Source organism: Culicoides brevitarsis, chromosome 1, assembly GCF_036172545.1.
Source record: "Culicoides brevitarsis isolate CSIRO-B50_1 chromosome 1, AGI_CSIRO_Cbre_v1, whole genome shotgun sequence".
In the NCBI taxonomy this organism is placed as follows: domain Eukaryota; kingdom Metazoa; phylum Arthropoda; class Insecta; order Diptera; family Ceratopogonidae; genus Culicoides; species Culicoides brevitarsis.
In genome coordinates, this window is record NC_087085.1 from 34,249,677 (window position 1) to 34,270,587 (window position 20,911).

A 20,911-nucleotide genomic window follows, 5' to 3' on the forward strand; every position below is an offset into this window, starting at 1 on the left:
TACTTTTTAATTGAATCAAATACTCTAAAAAGTCGTTTCGTGATTTTTCAGGACGATTTTTAACTGCTTCTGTGAATAACTTCTTCAGTAAATTCTCTTCTCGGTCTCGACATAACTTGACTTTTAATCGTTTTGCAATTCCAGGGAAGAAAGGAGCCAAAAATAGCACGTAAACAAGTCGGAATGATGGTTTCAAGACATTTTTCGATAAATTTCGTAAGTTGTAAGAGTTGATTTTACAAGTTTCGACGCCCAAAACTGAAGATGCAACAACGTTAGTTGTGAATTCAGCACAAATTTCACGCATTTCTAAATTTTTTAAATTTTTATTGCTTTTTAGTAGAGTTTCGATGCATTGAATGGCTGATTTTTCCATCAAAGGAAAGATAAATTTGATCTAAAATTAAATTTTTAATATTTTTTTGAATGAAATTTTACTCAAAATTACCCTTGTGTTGCTAAAAGCAGGTGAAATTTCACTTCGTTTTTCTTTCCATTCATCTCCTTTCAAGAAAAATGGATTTAATCCGATTAATGGGTCGATTTCTTTGTCAATCTATAAGGAAAAATAAAAAAATCGATCAAATTGAGATAAAAATTACTTACGCTGAAACTTCCGACAGTATCAGTAAAGTGACTGAAGTCTGAAATCATGATACTTCGAGCGATTTGGGGGTCAAGTATCATTAAAGCTGGTTTAAGGCCATAATAGATGCCAATAAATGGGGCTTTGTCCTTGAACTTTCTGTTGAATATTGAAATTTTATAATATTTTTAGTTCAAAAGCAAAGAAAATTCAAAGAATTTCACTGTTTTATTAAAATTATTGAGGAAAAATTTTAAAATTTTTAAAAATTCCATGGCTTCTTAAAGATTTTTTCTTCTCTGTAAGTTAAAACTAAATTTTAATTGCTCCAAACTTTTCATTATCACGCTATGAGAACTTTGCGGTTAATTCTCACGGTCTTTTCAGACAATGATCGTTCACTTACTCGTACAAAATTGAAATCTCATCCAAATTATGTCTCCATTTGTTGATTATACTCGGAAAGGATCCAATTAAAAACGTTGGTTTTGGTCCAACAACACCTCGAGCTATCCAATAATTATGTTTTCTCTTCAAAAATTGATAGAAAATCCACAAACTTCGTACAACAAAGAAAATTATGATGCCAGAAAACATTTTGCACGTCCTTCTCGTTGCAATTCTAACGCAAAACTGAATGAACAATCGTTTATTTGTTACTTAAATGAACTTTTCAGTGCAACATTGAATACTTTAATTGTTAATTTTCTTAAAATTAAGCCAAATTCCGCCGAGAGCTGATCCAAGGAAGTCTTTTGGGTCCAAACGCAATGGTGTCATGGTCTTTTCATTCACGGAAATTTCAAAATTCAACAAAATCGTGGCGATACAAGCTTTGGATTGTGCTTTTGCGAATCGCTGTCCCAAACAAGTACGAGGTCCATCGCCGAAAGTCAACCATTTGCCGTTATCGCGATAATCCTTGATGGCGCCATCGTTGAAACGATCAGGTTTGAATTTTTCGGGTTCGTCGTAGTTGGCATCGTCATAGTGAATGGAGTGAATTGGAAGAAGTAATGTGGTTCCTTTTTCAACGAAGAATTTTTTTTCTTTCCCAATGTCAAGTTCAATGGGTTCAGTGCACACACGATTGAGAAAACCCGCTGGAGGATGCATCCGTAAACTTTCTAAAAGGTAAAAATTATTTTTTTTTTGATCATTCATTCAAAAAAAATATGATATTAAGTACCATGGAATACTTGATCTAGATAAGGTAGGTTCACAAGAGTATCATAATCCAAATTTTCAGCTGATTTCAGTTCTTCTCGCAACTTGTCTTGAACTTCTTTGTTACTGGCAAGCTAAAAAAAAAACATAAAAACCATCAAAAATTTAATTAAAAATCTCAAATTTCATTCAAACCTCGTATAAAATGTACGAAATTCCAACAGCAGATGTCTCAAGGCCATCCAAGAAGAACGTAATTCCGCTAGCAGCAACTTCCAAATCTGACAGTCCCTTCTTTTTCTGCATTTGCAGCAAGAAATCAAGGTAATCCTGACTATTGACGTTACTTTTTTGACGATGATCGATCGCTTGTCGCATCAAATCTCGGAAAAATGCTTCAGTTGCCTTTGGTACGAACCCAATACGAAGTGTTTTGAACAAAGCAGGACAAATTTCCATCATTGTGAAGAAAATAATGGAGAAAAATGACGATCCAAAGATGTTGGCAGCTTGTTTCCGTATCTCGTTGTTCTCATTTTCGAAAGACATGGCATCTGCGGAGAAAATACATTTCGTGACGACATCACAAGTGTAACGTGATGAAAGCTGTTTGTGAGTTTTAATGAATTTTTTGTCTAAAATTTTGAAATATTTACAACTTACGTCTTTTCCTTCGAGCGCTTGCCCAGAATTTGCGGCTTTTTCAATATATTCCTTCATTTTTTCACACACCGACTCGATCAAGGGGTACATCGCCTTAATACGAGCAGGAGAAAAAGCTGGCGTAACTTCCGAACGTTTGTCTTTCCATGCGTCTCCGGATCGGAAAAATGGATTGTAAGCCAATAACGGGTCTGATTTTTCATTTAGAAGTTTTTCAAAGCCATTCATGTGGAAATTTTTAAAGTTTTCAACCAAAACATGTTTTACGATTTGCGAGTCGGTGACCATCAACGTAGGTTTCAAAAGCTGATATATGCCAATTACGCCTTGTCGATCCTTGTATTGCCTAAAAAAGTTAAAAAATTTTGAATATTTTTAATTTTTAATGAATTATTTTAAGATTACTTGTAAATCCGATCAACGTCATCAGCAAATGCTTCCTTTTGCAAGAAAGAATTGAACAAATTTCCCGCAAGAAATGTCGGTTTGGGACCTTTGATACCTTTTCGCTTCCAATAACTTTGACGATACGTCACATATTTATAAAATAAAACGACAATCGACACAAATATTAGGAGAGTTGTGAACATTTTCGAGCGACGTCTGTTCTATTTGCCGGCAAAACACGAACTGGAATCGTCAACTGTGTAATTTATTAATTATTGGTTCAGATAAGGTAACGATCGACGTCGTGTGGGACATTATGTCATCAAATTTAATCAAGGTCACATTTGTGGAAAGATAAATAAAACGTACATTATGAATGAATTTGTTTACTTTGTAAAATTCTCACGTTTGTGTGATGTGATATGCAAAAAAGTGCTTATCATTCTCAAATTCTTTTCAATTTCAAAGGTAATTTTTTATTATTTTTCTTAAATTTCTTTAAATTTTAATAAAATTCCTCCTTTAAAGGCTAAAAGTAAGTCCATCGGATTATATTCCGGATTTTCGGGCATTTTATCACTTACGGAAATGTCGAAATTCGTCACAATCTGAGCGATGGCGCATTTTACTTGAGCATGAGCGAACCGCTGACCCAAACAGATACGAGGTCCATCACCAAAAGGATAAAAAACTCCTTTATCTCGGAAATGCTTTACTCCGCCGTGCTCTGCGTTGAAGCGTTCCGGCACAAATTGCTCCGCATCCGATCCATAATACTCGGGATCAGTAAAAATCTTCATAGTTGGAAATCCAATGACAATTCCTTTTTCAATTCTCACAATTTGACCTTCGGGCAACTTCATGTCGTACGTTTCGGTGCATTTTCGTCGTAATTGAGGCAAAGCAGGATGAAGGCGCATCGTTTCCATGAGTACTTGATCCAAATATTCGTGATCTACGAGATTGTCATACTCGAAATTTCCATCTTTTTGCTTAATTTCGTTCAATAATTGCCGTAATTTGTCTTGAACTTGCTTATTTTTAGCTAATTCGTAGAAGACAAAGGACAAGGTTATGCTAGAAGACTCGATGCCATCGAAGAAAAAGGTCATTGTGTGTCCAGCGATGTCAAGATTACTGATTCCTTTCTTTTGCTGCAATTGGATGAGGAAATCGACGAAATCCTGACGTTCTAATTTTGTCTCTTTTCGATAAGCGATGCTTTTTTCCAACAAATCCGTTATAAAATTCGTGTATTTTTCAGGTACAAGTCGCAATGGCAGGAGTTTTAGGATGAAAGGAAAATTCGGAGCAAGTCCAAATACGATGAAAGTGTACCATGGAGGCTTAAAAATGTTCCGTGCAATGTCTCGTAGTTCAGATTTTTGTTCGGAAAAAGCTCCGGAATCAACGCCGAAGATTGAATTGCAAACGATGTCTGTTGTGTACTTCGAACACATCTCACGAGTTTCAATATTTTCCAAAACTTTCATTTCTGCTTTGATATATTGCTTCATCTTGTCGACAACTGCTTCCATAATGGGGAAAAGCGCCTTTATCTAAAAAAAAAATATGAAATTAAGTAATTTTTCAAAGTTTTTAATTAAAAATTTTTTTTCAGTTTTAATTTTTTTGGCAGTTTTGAGTTATAAAATGATTAAAAATGATAAATTAGAGCCTTCTGACAAATTTTTATCCATTTGGAGCAAGATTTGACAAAAATGGCTTTGACATAGTTTTTGACACAGTTTTTGACACAGTTTTTCTCTTGATTTAGTTTTCAAATCAAAACTATGTCAAAGAAAAAAATTTTTTTCAGTTTCAATTTTTTGGCAGTTTTGAGTTATAAAATGATTAAAAATGATAAATTAGAGCCCTCTGACAAATTTTTATCCATTTGGAGCAAGATTTGACAAAAATGGCTTTGACATAGTTTTTGACATAGTTTTTGACACAGTTTTTTTGCTCTTGATTTAGTTTTCAAATCAAAACTATGTCAAAGAAAATTTTTTTTTCAGTTTCAATTTTTTGGCAGTTTTGAGTTATAAAATGATTAAAAATGATAAATTAGAGCCCTCTGATAAATTTTGATCCATTTGGAGCAAGATTTGACAAAAATGGCTTTGACATAGTTTTTGACACAGTTTTTGATTTAGTTTTGCTCTTGATTTGGTTTTCAAAACAAAACTATGTCAAAGAAAAATTTTTTTTTTCAGTTTCAATTTTTTGGCAGTTTTGAGTTATAAAATGATTAAAAATGATAAATTAGAGCCCTCTGACAAATTTTTATCAATTTGTAGCAAGATTTGACAAAAATGGCTTTGACATAGTTTTTGACACAGTTTTTGATTTAGTTTTCAAATCAAAACTATGTCAAAGAAAAAATTTTTTTCAGTTTCAATTTTTTGGCAGTTTTGAGTTTTCAAAAAAAAAAGTTAGAGCTATGTTTGACAAAAATGGCTTTGACAAGTTTTTTTTTGGCTTTGACACAGTTTTTCTCTTGATTTAGTTTTCAAATCAAAACTATGTCAAAGAAAATTTTTTTTTCAGTTTCAATTTTTTGGCAGTTTTGAGTTATAAAATGATTAAAAATGATAAACTAGAGTCCTCTGACAAATTTTTATCCATTTGGAGCAAGATTTGACAAAAATGGCTTTGACATAGTTTTTGACACAGTTTTTCTCTTGATTTAGTTTTCAAAATAAAATTATGTCAAAGAAAAAATTTTTTTTCAGTTTCAATTTTTTGGCAGTTTTGAGTTATAAAATGATTAAAAATGAAAAGTTAGAGCCCTCTGACAAATTTTTATCCATTTGGAGCAAGATTTGACAAAAATGGCTTTGACATAGTTTTTGACACAGTTTTTCTCTTGATTTAGTTTTCAAATCAAAACTATGTCAAAGAAAAAATTTTTTTTCAGTTTCAATTTTTTGGCAGTTTTGAGTTATAAAATGATTAAAAATGATAAATTAGAGCCCTCTGACAAATTTTTATCCATTTGGAGCAAGATTTGACAAAAATGGCTTTGACATAGTTTTTGACAAAAAACAAAACTATGTCAAAGATTTTTTTCAAAAGTTTTGAGTTATAAAATGATAAATTAGAGCCCTCTGCAGAATTTTTATCCATTTGGAGCAAGATTTGACAAAAATGTTTTTGACACAGTTTTTGACACAGTTTTTCTCTTGATTTAGTTTTCAAATCAAAACTATGTCAAAGAAAAAATTTTTTTTCAGTTTCAATTTTTTGGCAGTTTTGAGTTATAAAATGATTAAAAATGATAAATTAGAGCCCTCTGACAAATTTTTATCCATTTGGAGCAAGATTTGACAAAAATGGCTTTGACATAGTTTTTGACACAGTTTTTCTCTTGATTTAGTTTTCAAATCAAAACTATGTCAAAGAAAAAAATTTTTTTCAGTTTCAATTTTTTGGCAGTTTTTTATTGATTTAGCCCTCTGACAAATTTTTATCCATTTGTTTTTAAAACAAAACTGTGTCAAAGAAAAAAATTTTTTTCAGTTTCAATTTTTTGGCAGTTTTGAGTTATAAAATGATTAAAAATGATAAACTAGAGTCCTCTGACAAATTTTTATCCATTTGGAGCAAGATTTGACAAAAATGGCTTTGACATAGTTTTTGACACAGTTTTTGATTTAGTTTTTTCTTGATTTAGTTTTCAAAACAAAACTATGTCAAAGAAAAAAATTTTTTTCAGTTTCAATTTTTTGGCAGTTTTGAGTTATAAAATGATTAAAAATGATAAATTAGAGCCCTCTGACAAATTTTTATCCATTTGGAGCAAGATTTGACAAAAATGGCTTTGACACAGTTTTGAAGAAAAAAACTAAATCAAGCATTGTTCTTGAATTAGTTTTCAAATCAAAACCATATCAAAGGAAAATTTACTCTTTGACTCGAAAAAGCAGGCAAGATTTCTCCACGTTTTTCTTTCCATTCTTCGCCTTCCAAGTTAAATGGATTTCGGCCGAAAAGAGGATCCGTTTCTTTTGTCAACTAAAAAAAAATATAATTTAAATTTTATAGAAAAAATAACTTAAAATTTGACTTACACTTTCGAAATTACTTCCAGGTTTGCCGAAATATTTGTAATTCGTCGTCATGCAACTTTTTATAAGCTCAGGATCCAAAATTAGCAATTCTGGGACGATTCCACGGTAAATTCCAACAACGCTTTGTTTACCTTTGTATTTTCTGCAAAAAATTTCATAATATTTTGTTTTGTCTCTTATCTTTTGATAAGATTTTAAAAATTAGGTAACTATTTTTAACATTTTTTAGCAAAAAATTAATTACTCTTGAAATTAAACTCGTAACTTTTTATAATTTTTCTTTCAGAAAATAACATAGAATCGATATTTACCTGTAAATTTCATCAATTTCATAGAACAAGTGAACTTTTTTATTGTAAGTGCTTGGCAAAGTACCCACAAAAAGTTTTGGTTCGGGACCTGTTATTCCTCGGTTCTTCCAATAGTCGTAGTTGTGAGTCAAATAATAATACAAAAGACTTCCAAAAACGACAAAAAGCGCCAAAATGACCAACATTTTGAGAAAAAAATGTTTGCGTCTTTATAATTTAGCAGCTGACAAACGACTAATGAGATAAGATTATCTTAACTTATAAAAAATCAAGCGTAACTTTTATCTCTAAATTCAAAATTTTAACAAAAAAGAACATTTATTTCACTGAAATTACGTCACAAACATCAAATTAATGTTTTATCGCTTTAAATTTCAAGAAAATTCCTCCTTTGTAGGACAAAAGTATATGCATTGGATTATATTCAGGCTTCTCCGGCATATTTGGACTCAAAGAAATATCAAAACTCGTCACAATATGAGCGATGCAACATTTGATCTGAGTTTGGGCAAATCGCTGTCCCAAACAGATACGAGGACCATCACCGAATGGACAAAGAACTCCTTTATCCTTATATTGCTTCATTCCGCCATTTTCCTCATTGAAGCGTTCCGGATCGAATTGATCAGCAGTCGGTCCATAATACTCCGGATCTGTAAAAATGTTTGCAAGAGGCCATCCAATGTTCATGCCCTTATCAATTGTCACTTTTTTGCCTTCCGGCAACTCCATTTCGAATGTTTCGGTGCATTCGCGAGTCAATTGCGGCACCACAGGATGAACGCGCATCGTTTCCATGACAACTTGATCCAAAAATGCGTGATCTACAACAGATTCGTAGTCAAAAGTGCCGTCTTCTTTCTTAACTTCGTTCAATAATTCCCGTAATTTGTATTGAAATTGCTTATTTTTCGCCAATTCGTACAGTACGAAAGACAAAGTGATGCTAGAAGTCTCAATGCCATCGAAGAAGAAAGTTATAGTGTGAGCAGCTGTCTCTACGTCACTTATTCCCTTCTTTTCTTGCAAATGAATGAGAAAATCGACGAAATCCTGACGTTCCAATTTTGTGTCTTTGCGATATTTGATGGTTTGTTGGAGTAAATCTGTTAAAAATTTTGCATATTTTTCAGGAACAAAACGGAATCTGAACAATTTTGCGATGTTGGGAAATGTGGGCGACAAAGCAAGAACCACGTAAAAGTACCAAGGGAAGTTAAAAACGTTTCGAGCGATGTCTCGTAATTCAGATTTTTGTCCGGAAAATGCTCCCGAATCAACGCCGTAGATTGAATTGCAAACGACATCTGTTGTGTATTTGGCACACAATTCACGTGTTTCAATATCTTCATTTGTTTCCATTTGAGTTTCGATGTATTGTTTCATGTTGTCAGCAACTGCTTGCATAACGGGAAAAAGTGCCTTAATCTGAAAAATTTTACTAAATTTAATTAAATTTCAACATAAAACCGTAAGAAACGCACTCTTCCGCTGGAAAAAGCAGGTAAAATTTCCGCGCGCTTTTCTTTCCATTCCTCGCCTTTCAAGAAAAATGGATTTCGACCTCCTAATGGATCAATTTCTTTATCGACCTGTAAAAAAATATTTGAAAAATATTTTTGAAACATTAAAAAATTTTAACTTACATTTCCTATTACATTTCCAGGATTCCCAAAATGCTTGAAATGTGTCGTCATGCAGCTCTTGGCGATTTCGGGATCCAAAATCAGCAATTCTGGGACGACTCCGCGATAAATTCCAACAACACTCTCTTTGCCCTTGTATGTTCTGAAAAAAAAATTAAATAAATAAAAACAAATATTATTTTATTAAATTGGCATGTGCGGCAAATCAACCTTGAAACGGTTAAAAAATTGAACTTGACAGTGTTGATAATTTTTTTTGCAATTTTTTTTGATAATTTTTTTTTAAATGTTTTATAATAAAAAAAATGTAAGTAATTTTAATTTAATTAAATAAAATTTTATTGAGTAAAAAAAAAAAATTAAATTATTAAATAAAAATTCAATAAATACTCCATAAATAAATACTGTACTCCATAAATTTTAATTTATCTAAAATTAAATCTATTTTTAGAAATTTCCCAATGAACTCACTTATAAATTTCGTCCAATTCATCGATCAAGTGAACACTTTTGTTATAAGTGCTCGGCAAAGTTCCCACGAAAAGTTTTGGTTTTGGACCTGCAATTCCTCGTTTCTTCCAATATCCATAATTGTGAGTCAAATAATAGTAAGCAAGACTCCCCAAAACGACAAGAAGTGCCAAAATAACCAACATTTTCAAATTTTTTTCTTTTCACGTCTTTTCTTTGTTCCAGCTAAAACACGACTGGAGTCGAAACGTGATGTGTTCTGTGAATATTCTTCGTTTTATTTTCCAAAAATTAATTTAAAAGTCGCAATTATTTAAATAGAAAAGCATATAAGCGCATTTTCCGTTATTTCCGCAACGAAAAAAAAAATTATCGGATAAAAAATTAATGAAAAATCAATCGCAGATGCTTCATTTTGTCTGTTTATTTAAGTATTTCAACATTAATTTATTTATTCTGATGATGAAAATTTTTTTTTGCATCGAAAGTTGGTGTGAATTGAAATTCGTAACGTAAATAATATTATAATGTACGAAGGGGAGATGAACGAATTGCGCCGAAATAATCAACGCAACATAAATTATGCTTCCAAGTTAAATGGGTCTTTGTTTACATTTATTGCGACTTCATTTAAGTAAAAAAAACCTTGAACGTAAAAATAGAAAAGAATTTTTGGTCAACAAATTTAGATTTTTAATTAATTTATGTTCATAATAATATGAAATCATGACATAATTTTTTAAAAAAATTGCTTAGTCATGATTTTTTGCTTTGCTAAATGTAGCGAAATTTGTGAACTGGTCATTGACTCGTCAATCTATTAAATTTAATTCATCATTTTGGACGAGATAAAAAAAATACAGCTGATTTTTTTTGCCCATTTAAGCTTTTCAAGGTTAATTTGCCGTACGTGTGAGTAATATTTGTTTATTTTTTTATTTTAATTTTTTTAAATATTTTTTAATTTTATTTTTGAATTAATTTTAAATTTAAATAATTTAATTTTTTTAATCTTTTTAATTTTTTTTTTTAATTTTATTTATTTTTTTAGAAATCATGACTCCGATGTTCAGCGAATAAATTAATCAAAACAAAGACGAAGATAAATTAAACGAATAACAGGAATTCACTTCAGTCGTTCTTTAACTCTGATCGAAACCAGAAGTTTATTCAAAATGTTGGTGTTTTTTGCGCTTCTCGTCGTTTTGGGAAGTCTCGCTTACTATTATTTAACTCACAACTACGATTATTGGAAGAAACGAGGAATTGTATGCCCCGAACCAAAACTTTTTGTGGGAAATTTGCCGAGCACTTATAATAGAAAAGTTCATATCGTCGACGAATTGACTGAAATCTACAAGTAAGTAAAAAATTTTGATTAAAAAAATAGAAAATATTTGATAAAAATCATAGTAGGAAGTAACTTTTCTAAATTTCTTTTGAAACTTTTTTATTGAATCACTTTCGATTTTTTATGACTTTGAATCCATTCTTCTTATCATTTTCATAAATAGTAATTTTGATAAGAAAATCACGAAACATATGCTTAAATCCAATATCAGCTGCTCTTGAAAAGTCAATTACATCATAGATAACGAAAAAAATCATACATATGTTCAAAGAAACAGAAACTGAAATAACAAAAGTATGAAGTCATCATAATTTAATTTTTTTTTAGAACTTACAAAGGCAAAGAAAGCGTTGTTGGTCTCTTCCGTGGCGTTTGTCCAGAACTCTTGATTTTGGATCCGGAAATTGCTCGAAATTTGAGCACAACGAATTTCAAAAATTTTGCCAATCAAGGAAATGTTTTTGGAACGGTAAGAAAAAATTATTTTAAAATAAAAAAAATATTTTTTCTATTAAAAATTTTCCAATAGATCGACAAAGAAAGTGATCCACTTGCTGGTAGAAATCCATTTTTCTTGAAAGGTGAAGAATGGAAGGAAAAACGTTCGGAAATTATTCCAGCTTTTTCCAGCGGAAGAGTAAGTTTCATTATTTTTCATGCTAAAACCGTTTTTTAATAAAAAAAATCTCGTAGATGAAGGCACTTTTTCCCGTCATGGAAGCAGTTGCCGATAAAATGAAGAATTACATCGAAAACCAAATGGAAACGAGTGAATATATTGAAACACGTGAGTTGTGTGGCAAATACACGACAGATGTTGTTTGTAATTCAATCTACGGCGTCGACTCCGGAGCACTTTCTGGACAACAATCAGAACTTCGTGACATTGCTCGTAACGTTTTTTCACCCACGTGGCGTTTTTACGTAACCGCTGTGCTTGGACCTGCTTTGCCTTTTATCACAAAAATCTTCAAATTTCGATTTGTACCTGAAAAATACGAAAAATTCCTCACAAATTTACTAAAAGAGACGATTTCGTATCGCAAGGAGAACAATATCGAACGTCAGGATTTTGTCGATTACCTCATTCATTTGCGAGAAAAGAAGGGACTTGACGACGTTGAGGTTATGGCACACACAATTACGTTCTTCTTTGATGGCGTCGAGACGTCTAGCATTACGTTATCGCATGTCTTCTACGAATTGGCGAAAAATAAGCAATTTCAGCAAAAATTACGAGACATGATGAACGAAATTAAGAAAAATGACGGAACTTTCGAGTATGACGCTGTAATGCATCACGAATATTTGGAACAAGTGATCGTTGAAACGCTTCGTTTGCATCCCGTTATACCGAGATTGACGCGCGAATGTTCGGAAGACTTTGACTTGGAGTTGGCAGATGGCAAAAAATTGCATATCGAAAAAGGAACGAATGTCGGATGGCCTATGATTGATTTCCAACAAGATCCGGAGTATTATGGACCGACAGCTAAAGACTTTGATCCAGATCGTTTCAATGAGGAAAATGGCGGAATGAAGCAATTTAAGGATAAAGGAGTTCTTTTTCCATTCGGCGACGGACCTCGAGTCTGTTTGGGACAGAGATTCGCTCAAACTCAGATGAAATGTTGCATCGCTCATATCGTGACGAGCTTCGATATTTCTGTAAGTGAAAAAATGCCGAAGAATCCTGTCTTGAATCCAGCTGAAATTACACTCACTTACCATGGAGGCATCTTATTGAAGTTCAAACCAATCAAAAATTAAATTTTTAACAGTAAATATATATTTTTTTTGTATTTTCACAGCATTTCATGTCTGGTTTCTAACTAAGGGGTTCCAAAAATATGCAAGCTCTGGATATTTATTGTCACAAAATGTTGCTAAAGTACAGATGAGCGTTCTATGTTCCCGTTTCCCGGTTATTTAGATGATTCCTAATTCTTTTCCTTGGCAAGATCTTTGGCAAGTACGGAGAGATTCGCATAATTGATGCCTGTGAGACTCGAACTGGCTGTCATCGAGTCAGATCTCGGCAGAAAATCCGTTACAACTGCCTTTCCTGTATTTTTGACGGCTTTTTTGGCGAATCCTTTCGGTGTGAAAATGTTTATATCGCGACTCAAGTTGATGACGTTGCCCACAGTATCGAAAGTATCACCCGTTGCAAGTCCCGCTTCTTGTCCGTAACGATGTTCAACGACTTTTACTGTATTTTGGCTCAAACTTCGTCCCAAAATTGACGCTGAATTCTCTAATCCGCTGTAAACAGTCCCGAATCCCTCAACAGCGCCTGCTGCTATCGTAAGTACATCTTTCATCGTTTCATTTGCCTCGTCGTGATCATATCCGAAAGAGTGTGTGAGCAATTGTGAACCACGTTTTTGGATATGTGGCGCTAACCATTGTCCCAAACCAGCTGTTGCGGAACCAACTTTGCCCGCAACGTATCCTGTGAATTTTGCCGCAACGCCTGTCACTGTTTTGGCGACTTGAATGCTCGTATTGACATTTCCCGAGATGGGTTGTTGCGTATTTGGCTCGGCTTTTTGGATTTTTGAGATGAGATACGGCGTGCTGTAGTTCAGAAATTCGCCGGTTTTCTCAGCAGAGTATATCATGCCTTTGGAAATGTAGTAAGCGCCCTTGACAATTGTTTCGGAAACGCGTACGGGAACGTTTCGACGCACACGAGTGACTTCGGCGTCGCCAAACTCGATGACGCCGCCCTTTTTCATGACGCCCTGAAGTAATTCGACCAAAATTTCGAGTACAACTTGATCCGCGCCCTCGGGCAAGACAATTCCGACGGCACTTCCGTCGTTTGTTTCGAGATCCGGGAAGATGAAGGCGCCATATTCGGTGCGATAACACGGCGAAACACCCGGAATGATGGGATATACCCATGATGGGTCACGAGATTCGCCTCCAACTGCTCCAAGATCATCTTCTGTCGTTTGGCAGGAAGACGTTGTCATCGACGGAGGCCTTTCTTCGGGAGATACCAACGAAGCTTCGTCCAATTCGAGTAATGGTTCTTCCGCATTTTCGATTCTTGTCGCATGATTTGTGGGAATTACTTGCAAAAATATCGTAGAATCCAAATTTTGTTTGTCATCCTTCTCCAATCGCACAATGCGGAAGGTTGATACTTCCTGACCACTCGTAACTTCGCCCGTAACCTTAATTCGGTAGAATTTGACTTCATCACACGAGAATAACAGTTCCAGATATTGAACAGCATTCAATTCGTTATACTGCATGTCCCGCAAAGCTTGTGCAAGTTCTTCATAAGTACGAGGACGGGTACTCACAGCATTAATTTCAACCGGCTTTTCTTGCTGTTGAAAAAAAATTCAATGAAAAAGTGTCAAAAAGTTGAAAAAATTCATGAAATTCACCATTTTTCGTTTCTCAATGCCCTTATCGACAGCAGCAACTCGCATCAAAATCTCTTCACGAGCACTTTTCATCTTGTTCACCATTTTAACGCCTTCGTTCCACGTGTCATCCAGTTCCTCGGGCGGTTCAACGATGATATTCAAAGCCCTATCGATCAACGTTACGGCTTTTTTGTACTCTTGAATGGCTAATTCGGGCTTTTCCAACTCCTCTAATTTAATGGCTCGATCAACCGCTTTGAAGGCATCATCGTGCGTGTCCTTGAGACATGTGTACGTCGCTTGCCACACTTTGAACGATGTCATTTCGCGAATTAAACTAAAAAAAAATTATTTAGGTTTATTGCTGGTCATTAAAAAAATCGTCTAGAATGTTGAGACATTGACCTCTATTTGCATGGCTTCCTTTCAAAAAAGTTAAAATTGTGAAATTAATGTAAAAATTACCTTTTCTTAAGTGATTTTCTAAAAATAGATTCTAATCTGATCTAATTTTTTTTATTGTTTTGTTCAGCTTCTCTCGCAATTGCATCCAGACGAATTGAAGTTCAAGTTTTATTTACGTCGTAAAAGCATTACATGAAACACAAAAAATGTGTCAGACACTTGTTCAAGGGTTTTACACGATTTTCGAGTGAAATGAAAAGCGGCACACGTCGAAAAGTGAACCGCGAATGTCCAACGCTACTTTTTGACTAATCTTTTGTGTGAATCAGATTTTTATTAATTACGCAAATCGTGGTCAAAGTACCTCGCCAGATTTTTTGTTGTCAAATTATTTATTTTGTTGGATTGTTGCTATATTAAACATGGATTGGTTAAAAATTTGTACGCAAAACGTTTAAAAGCCAATAGAGTGAATGTTGACATGTGTTGTAGTTGGTCAATTATTTGAACGCAAAACAACTTTCAACGAATTGGAATCTTTTTCTTTTCCCGTTAAATTGAAAAATGGAACATGTGGCGCACACTTGTTGAATGAAGCCGTTATTTGTGAGAATTTTTTTAATAAAATTTGATGAGTTTGATCCATTCATATTTTCTCAATTTTCGAACAAATAAAATTTAGCTCGATTCTTCCTCATGCTGACATAAAATCGAGTTTTTTGTACCAAGTCAATTTTTGAGCAATTTTAAGCTTGAAACTGAATAAAAAGTCATTCTGAAGATGATTTCCATTCATATTTTCTCAATTTTCGAACAAATAAAATTTTTCACGATTCTTCCTCATGCTGAATTAAAATCGTGATAAATTTTGCAAGTCAAATAAAATTTTTCACGATTCTTCCTCATGCTGACATAAAATCGAGTTTTTTGTACCAAGTCAATTTTTGAGCAATTTTAAGCTTGAAACTGAATAAAAAGTCGTTTTGAAGATGATTTTCATTCATATTTTGTCAATTTTCGAACAAATAAAATTTTTCACGATTCTTCCTCATGCTGACATAAAATCGAGTTTTTTGTACCAAGTCAATTTTTAAACAATTTTGGGCTTGAAATTGAATAAAAAGTCGTTTTGAAGATGATTTTCATTCATATTTTGTCAATTTTTGAACAAATAAAATTTTTCACGATTCTTCCTCATGCTGACAAAAAATCGAGTTTTTTGTACCAAGTCAATTTTTAACCAATTTTGGGCTTGAAATTTAATGAAAAGTCGTTTTGAAGATGATTTTCATTCATATTTTGTCAATTTTTGAACAAATAAAATTTTTCACGATTCTTCCTCATGCTGACAAAAAATCGAGTTTTTTGTACCAAGTCAATTTTTAAACAATTTTGGGCTTGAAATTGAATAAAAAGTCGTTTTGAAGATGATTTTCATTCATATTTTGTCAATTTTCGAACAAATAAAATTTTTCACGATTCTTCCTCATGCTGACATAAAATCGAGTTTTTTGTACCAAGTCAATTTTTAAACAATTTTGGGCTTGAAATTGAATAAAAAGTCGTTTTGAAGATGATTTTCATTCATATTTTGTCAATTTTTGAACAAATAAAATTTTTCACGATTCTTCCTCATGCTGAATTAAAATCGTGATAAATTTTGCAAGTTAAATAAAATTTTTCACGATTCTTCCTCATGCTGACATAAAATCGAGTTTTTTGTACCAAGTCAATTTTTGAGCAATTTTAAGCTTGAAACTGAATAAAAAGTCATTCTGAAGATGATTTCCATTCATATTTTCTCAATTTTCGAACAAATAAAATTTTTTACGATTCTTCCTCATGCTGACAAATAAAATTTTTCGATTTTCCTCATTGTACCAAGTCAATTTTTGAGCAATTTTAAGCTTGAAACTGAATAAAAAGTCATTCTGAAGATGATTTCCATTCATATTTTGGCAATTTTCGAACAAATAAAATTTTTCACGATTCTTCCTCATGCTGACATAAAATCGAGTTTTTTGTACCAAGTCAATTTTTGAGCAATTTTAAGCTTGAAACTGAATAAAAAGTCATTCTGAAGATGATTTCCATTCATATTTTCTCAATTTTCGAACAAATAAAATTTTTCACGATTCTTCCTCATGCTGAATTAAAATCGTGATAAATTTTGCAAGTCAAATAAAATTTTTCACGATTCTTCCTCATGCTGACAAAAAATCGAGTTTTTTGTACCAAGTCAATTTTTAAACAATTTTAAGCTTTTGTCAATTTTTGAACAAATAAAATTTTTGAAGATTTTCCTCATTCATATTTTGTCAATTTTGAAGTCAAATCAAATTTTTCACGATTCTTCCTCATGCTAACAAAAAGTCGAGTTTTTTGTACCAAGTCAATTTTTGAGCAATTTTAAGCTTGAAACTGAATAAAAAGTCATTCTGAAGATGATTTCCATTCATATTTTGGCAATTTTCGAACAAATAAAATTTTTCACGGTTCTTCCTCATGCTGACTCATGCTGACATAAAATCGAGTTTTTTGTACCAAGTCAATTTTTGAGCAATTTTAAGCTTGAAACTGAATAAAAAGTCATTCTGAAGATGATTTCCATTCATATTTTGTCAATTTTTGAACAAATAAAATTTTTCACGATTCTTCCTCATGCTGACATAAAATCGAGTTTTTTGTACCAAGTCAATTTTTGAGCAATTTTAAGCTTGAAACTGAATAAAAAGTCATTCTGAAGATGATTTTCATTCATATTTTGTCAATTTTTGAACAAATAAAATTTTTCACGATTCTTCCTCATGCTGACATAAAATCGAGTTTTTTGTACCAAGTCAATTTTTGAGCAATTTTAAGCTTGAAACTGAATAAAAAGTCATTCTGAAGATGATTTCCATTCATAATTTCTCAATTTTCGAACAAATAAAATTTTTCACGATTCTTCCTCATGCTGACATAAAATCGAGTTTTTTGTACCAAGTCAATTTTTGAGCAATTTTAAGCTTGAAACTGAATAAAAAGTCATTCTGAAGATGATTTCCATTCATATTTTGTCAATTTTTGAACAAATAAAATTTTTCACGATTCTTCCTCATGCTGACATAAAATCGAGTTTTTTGTACCAAGTCAATTTTTGAGCAATTTTAAGCTTGAAACTGAATAAAAAGTCATTCTGAAGATGATTTCCATTCATATTTTGTCAATTTTTGAACAAATAAAATTTTTCACGATTCTTCCTCATGCTGAATTAAAATCGTGATAAATTTTGCAAGTCAAATAAAATTTTTCACGATTCTTCCTCATGCTGACATAAAATCGAGTTTTTTGTACCAAGTCAATTTTTGAGCAATTTTAAGCTTGAAACTGAATAAAAAGTCATTCTGAAGATGATTTCCATTCATATTTTCTCAATTTTCGAACAAATAAAATTTTTCACGATTCTTCCTCATGCTGACATCGAGTTTTTTGTAAAAATTTTTGAGCAATTTTAAGTGATAAATCATTTGAAAGGTCAAATAAAATTTTTCACGATTCTTCCTCATGCTGACATAAAATCGAGTTTTTTGTACCAAGTCAATTTTTGAGCAATTTTAAGCTTGAAATTGAATAAAAAGTCGTTTTGAAGATGATTTTCATTCATATTTTGTCAATTTTTGAACAAATAAAATTTTTCACGATTCTTCCTCATGCTGACATAAAATCGAGTTTTTTGTACCAAGTCAATTTTTGAGCAATTTTAAGCTTGAAACTTTTCATTCTGAAGATGATTTTCATTCATTTTTGTCAAGCAAACTCGAATAAAAAGTCAATTCTTCTGAAGATGATTTCCAAAAAATTTTTTCACGATTCTTCCTCATGCTGAATAAAATTTTTTTTCTCAACAAATAAAATTTTTCACGATTCTTCCTCATGCTGACATAAAATCGAGTTTTTTGTACCAAGTCAATTTTTGAGCAATTTTAAGCTTGAAACTGAATAAAAAGTCATTCTGAAGATGATTTTCATTCATATTTTGTCAATTTTTGAACAAATAAAATTTTTCACGATTCTTCCTCATGCTGACATAAAATCGAGTTTTTTGTACCAAGTCAATTTTTGAGCAATTTTAAGCTTGAAACTGAATAAAAAGTCATTCTGAAGATGATTTCCATTCATATTTTGGCAATTTTCGAACAAATAAAATTTTTCACGATTCTTCCTCATGCTGACATAAAATCGAGTTTTTTGTAACAAGTCAATTTTTGAGCAATTTTAAGCGTGAAACTGAATAAAAAGTCATTCTGAAGATGATTTCCATTCATATTTTCTCAATTTTCGAACAAATAAAATTTTTCACGATTCTTCCTCATGCTGACATAAAATCGAGTTTTTTGTACCAAGTCAATTTTTGAGCAATTTTAAGCTTGAAACTGAATAAAAAGTCATTCATTCATATTTTCTCAATTTTCGAACAAATAAAATTTTTCACGATTCTTCCTCAATTTTGATAAATTTTGAACAAATAAAATTTTTCACGATTCTTCCTCATGCTGACATAAAATCGAGTTTTTTGTACCAAGTCAATTTTTGAGCAATTTTAAGCTTGAAACTGAATAAAAAGTCATTCTGAAGATGATTTCCATTCATATTTTCTCAATTTTCGAACAAATAAAATTTTTCACGATTCTTCCTCATGCTGACATAAAATCGAGTTTTTTGTACCAAGTCAATTTTTGAGCAATTTTAAGCTTGAAACTGAATAAAAAGTCATTCTGAAGATGATTTCCATTCATATTTTGTCAATTTTTGAACAAATAAAATTTTTCACGATTCTTCCTCATGCTGACATAAAATCGAGTTTTTTGTACCAAGTAATTTTTGAGCAATTTTGCAAGTCAATATTTTCTCAATTTTCGAATAAATTTTTTCACGATTCTTCCTCATGCTGACATAAAATCGAGTTTTTTGTACCAAGTCAATTTTTGAGCAATTTTAAGCTTGAAACTGAATAAAAAGTCATTCTGAAGATGATTTCCATTCATATTTTGTCAATTTTTGAACAAATAAAATTTTTCACGATTCTTCCTCATGCTGACATAAAATCGAGTTTTTTGTACCAAGTCAATTTTTGAGCAATTTTTGAAATTTTAAGCTTGAAACTGAATAAAAAGTCATTCTGAAGATGATTTCCATTCATATTTTCTCAATTTTCGAACAAATAAAATTTTTCACGATTCTTCCTCATGCTGAATTAAAATCGTGATAAATTTTGCAAGTCAAATAAAATTTTTCACGATTCTTCCTCATGCTGACATAAAATCGAGTTTTTTGTACCAAGTCAATTTTTGAGCAATTTTAAGCTTGAAACTGAATAAAAAGTCATTCTGAAGATGATTTCCATTCATATTTTCTCAATTTTCGAACAAATAAAATTTTTCACGATTCTTCCTCATGCTGACATAAAATCGAGTTTTTTGTACCAAGTCAATTTTTGAGCAATTTTAAGCTTGAAACTGAATAAAAAGTCATTCTGAAGATGATTTTCATTCATATTTTGTCAATTTTTGAACAAATAAAATTTTTCACGATTCTTCCTCATGCTGACATAAAATCGAGTTTTTTGTACCAAGTCAATTTTTGAGCAATTTTAAGCTTGAAACTGAATAAAAAGTCATTCTGAAGATGATTTCCATTCATATTTTCTCAATTTTCATATTTTTCACATCTTCCTCATAATTAAAATCGTGTTCCTCATGCTGAATTAAAATCGTGATAAATTTTGCAAGTCAAATAAAATTTTTCACGATTCTTCCTCATGCTGACAAAAAATCGAGTTTTTTGTACCAAGTCAATTTTTGAGCAATTTTAAGCTTGAAACTGAATAAAAAGTCATTCTGAAGATGATTTCCATTCATATTTTCTCAATTTTCGAACAAATAAAATTTTTCACGATTCTTCCTCATGCTGACATAAAATCGAGTTTTTTGTACCAAGTCAATTTTTGAGCAATTTTAAGCTTGAAACTGAATAAAAAGTCATTCTGAAGATGATTTCCATTCATATTTTCTCAATTTTCGAACAAATAAAATTTTTCACGATTCTTCCTCATGCTGACAAAAAATCGAGTTTTTTGTACCAAGTCAATTTTTGAGCAATTTTAAGCTTGAAACTGAATAAAAAGTCATTCTGAAGATGATTTCCATTCATATTTTCTCAATTTTCGAACAAATAAAATTTTTCACGATTCTTCCTCATGCTGAATTAAAATAGTGATAAATTTTGCAAGTCAAATAAAATTTTTCACGATTCTTCCTCATGCTGACATAAAATCGAGTTTTTTGTACCAAGTCAATTTTTGAGCAATTTTAAGCTTGAAACTGAATAAAAAGTCATTCTGAAGATGATTTCCATTCATATTTTCTCAATTTTCGAACAAATAAAATTTTTCACGATTCTTCCTCATGCTGAATTAAAATCGTG

At 31.8% G+C, this 20,911-nt stretch overlaps 6 protein-coding genes across 6 annotated transcripts in view; 1 reads left to right on the forward strand and 5 right to left on the reverse strand.

The window, feature by feature from the left end:
* The window catches only part of LOC134837722 (probable cytochrome P450 28d1), a 1,738-nt gene extending 471 nt beyond the window's left edge, over window positions 1–1,267 (reverse strand). The window contains exons 1-4 of the mRNA XM_063853109.1: window positions 993–1,267; window positions 607–745; window positions 449–556; window positions 24–397 (exon numbers count right to left, since the gene is read on the reverse strand). Coding sequence (XP_063709179.1) covers window positions 24–397; window positions 449–556; window positions 607–745; window positions 993–1,183 — 812 coding nt within the window. The 5' untranslated portion in view covers window positions 1,184–1,267. The remainder of the gene's footprint in view (window positions 1–23; window positions 398–448; window positions 557–606; window positions 746–992) is intronic.
* On the reverse strand, window positions 1,221–3,035 carry LOC134827715 (probable cytochrome P450 28a5). Its single transcript, XM_063840487.1, has 5 exons — window positions 2,822–3,035; window positions 2,417–2,762; window positions 1,949–2,359; window positions 1,776–1,887; window positions 1,221–1,713 (listed from the first exon to the last, which is right to left on the reverse strand). Exons 1-5 carry the CDS (start codon window positions 3,004–3,006, stop codon window positions 1,280–1,282), a joined length of 1,488 nt encoding a protein of 495 aa, XP_063696557.1. The 5' UTR covers window positions 3,007–3,035; the 3' UTR covers window positions 1,221–1,279.
* Window positions 3,036–3,291: 256 nt separating this feature from the next.
* Window positions 3,292–7,493, reverse strand: LOC134837723 (probable cytochrome P450 28a5). Its single transcript, XM_063853110.1, has 4 exons — window positions 7,188–7,493; window positions 6,877–7,018; window positions 6,713–6,820; window positions 3,292–4,362 (listed from the first exon to the last, which is right to left on the reverse strand). Exons 1-4 carry the CDS (start codon window positions 7,370–7,372, stop codon window positions 3,292–3,294), a joined length of 1,506 nt encoding a protein of 501 aa, XP_063709180.1. The 5' UTR covers window positions 7,373–7,493.
* On the reverse strand, window positions 7,487–9,525 carry LOC134827620 (probable cytochrome P450 28a5). The gene is made up of 4 exons (XM_063840355.1): window positions 9,305–9,525; window positions 8,834–8,975; window positions 8,672–8,779; window positions 7,487–8,615 (listed from the first exon to the last, which is right to left on the reverse strand). The coding sequence occupies exons 1-4, from the start codon at window positions 9,487–9,489 to the stop codon at window positions 7,539–7,541; spliced, it is 1,512 nt and encodes a 503-aa protein (XP_063696425.1). The 5' UTR covers window positions 9,490–9,525; the 3' UTR covers window positions 7,487–7,538.
* A 936-nt stretch (window positions 9,526–10,461) lies between these two features.
* Window positions 10,462–12,468, forward strand: LOC134837145 (probable cytochrome P450 28a5). The gene is made up of 4 exons (XM_063852484.1): window positions 10,462–10,664; window positions 10,983–11,124; window positions 11,185–11,292; window positions 11,349–12,468. Exons 1-4 carry the CDS (start codon window positions 10,480–10,482, stop codon window positions 12,423–12,425), a joined length of 1,512 nt encoding a protein of 503 aa, XP_063708554.1. The 5' UTR covers window positions 10,462–10,479; the 3' UTR covers window positions 12,426–12,468.
* Window positions 12,437–14,823, reverse strand: LOC134837143 (protein spartin). Its single transcript, XM_063852483.1, has 3 exons — window positions 14,507–14,823; window positions 14,060–14,378; window positions 12,437–13,999 (listed from the first exon to the last, which is right to left on the reverse strand). The coding sequence occupies exons 2-3, from the start codon at window positions 14,363–14,365 to the stop codon at window positions 12,596–12,598; spliced, it is 1,710 nt and encodes a 569-aa protein (XP_063708553.1). The 5' UTR covers window positions 14,366–14,378; window positions 14,507–14,823; the 3' UTR covers window positions 12,437–12,595.
* Window positions 14,824–20,911: the final 6,088 nt, after the last annotated feature.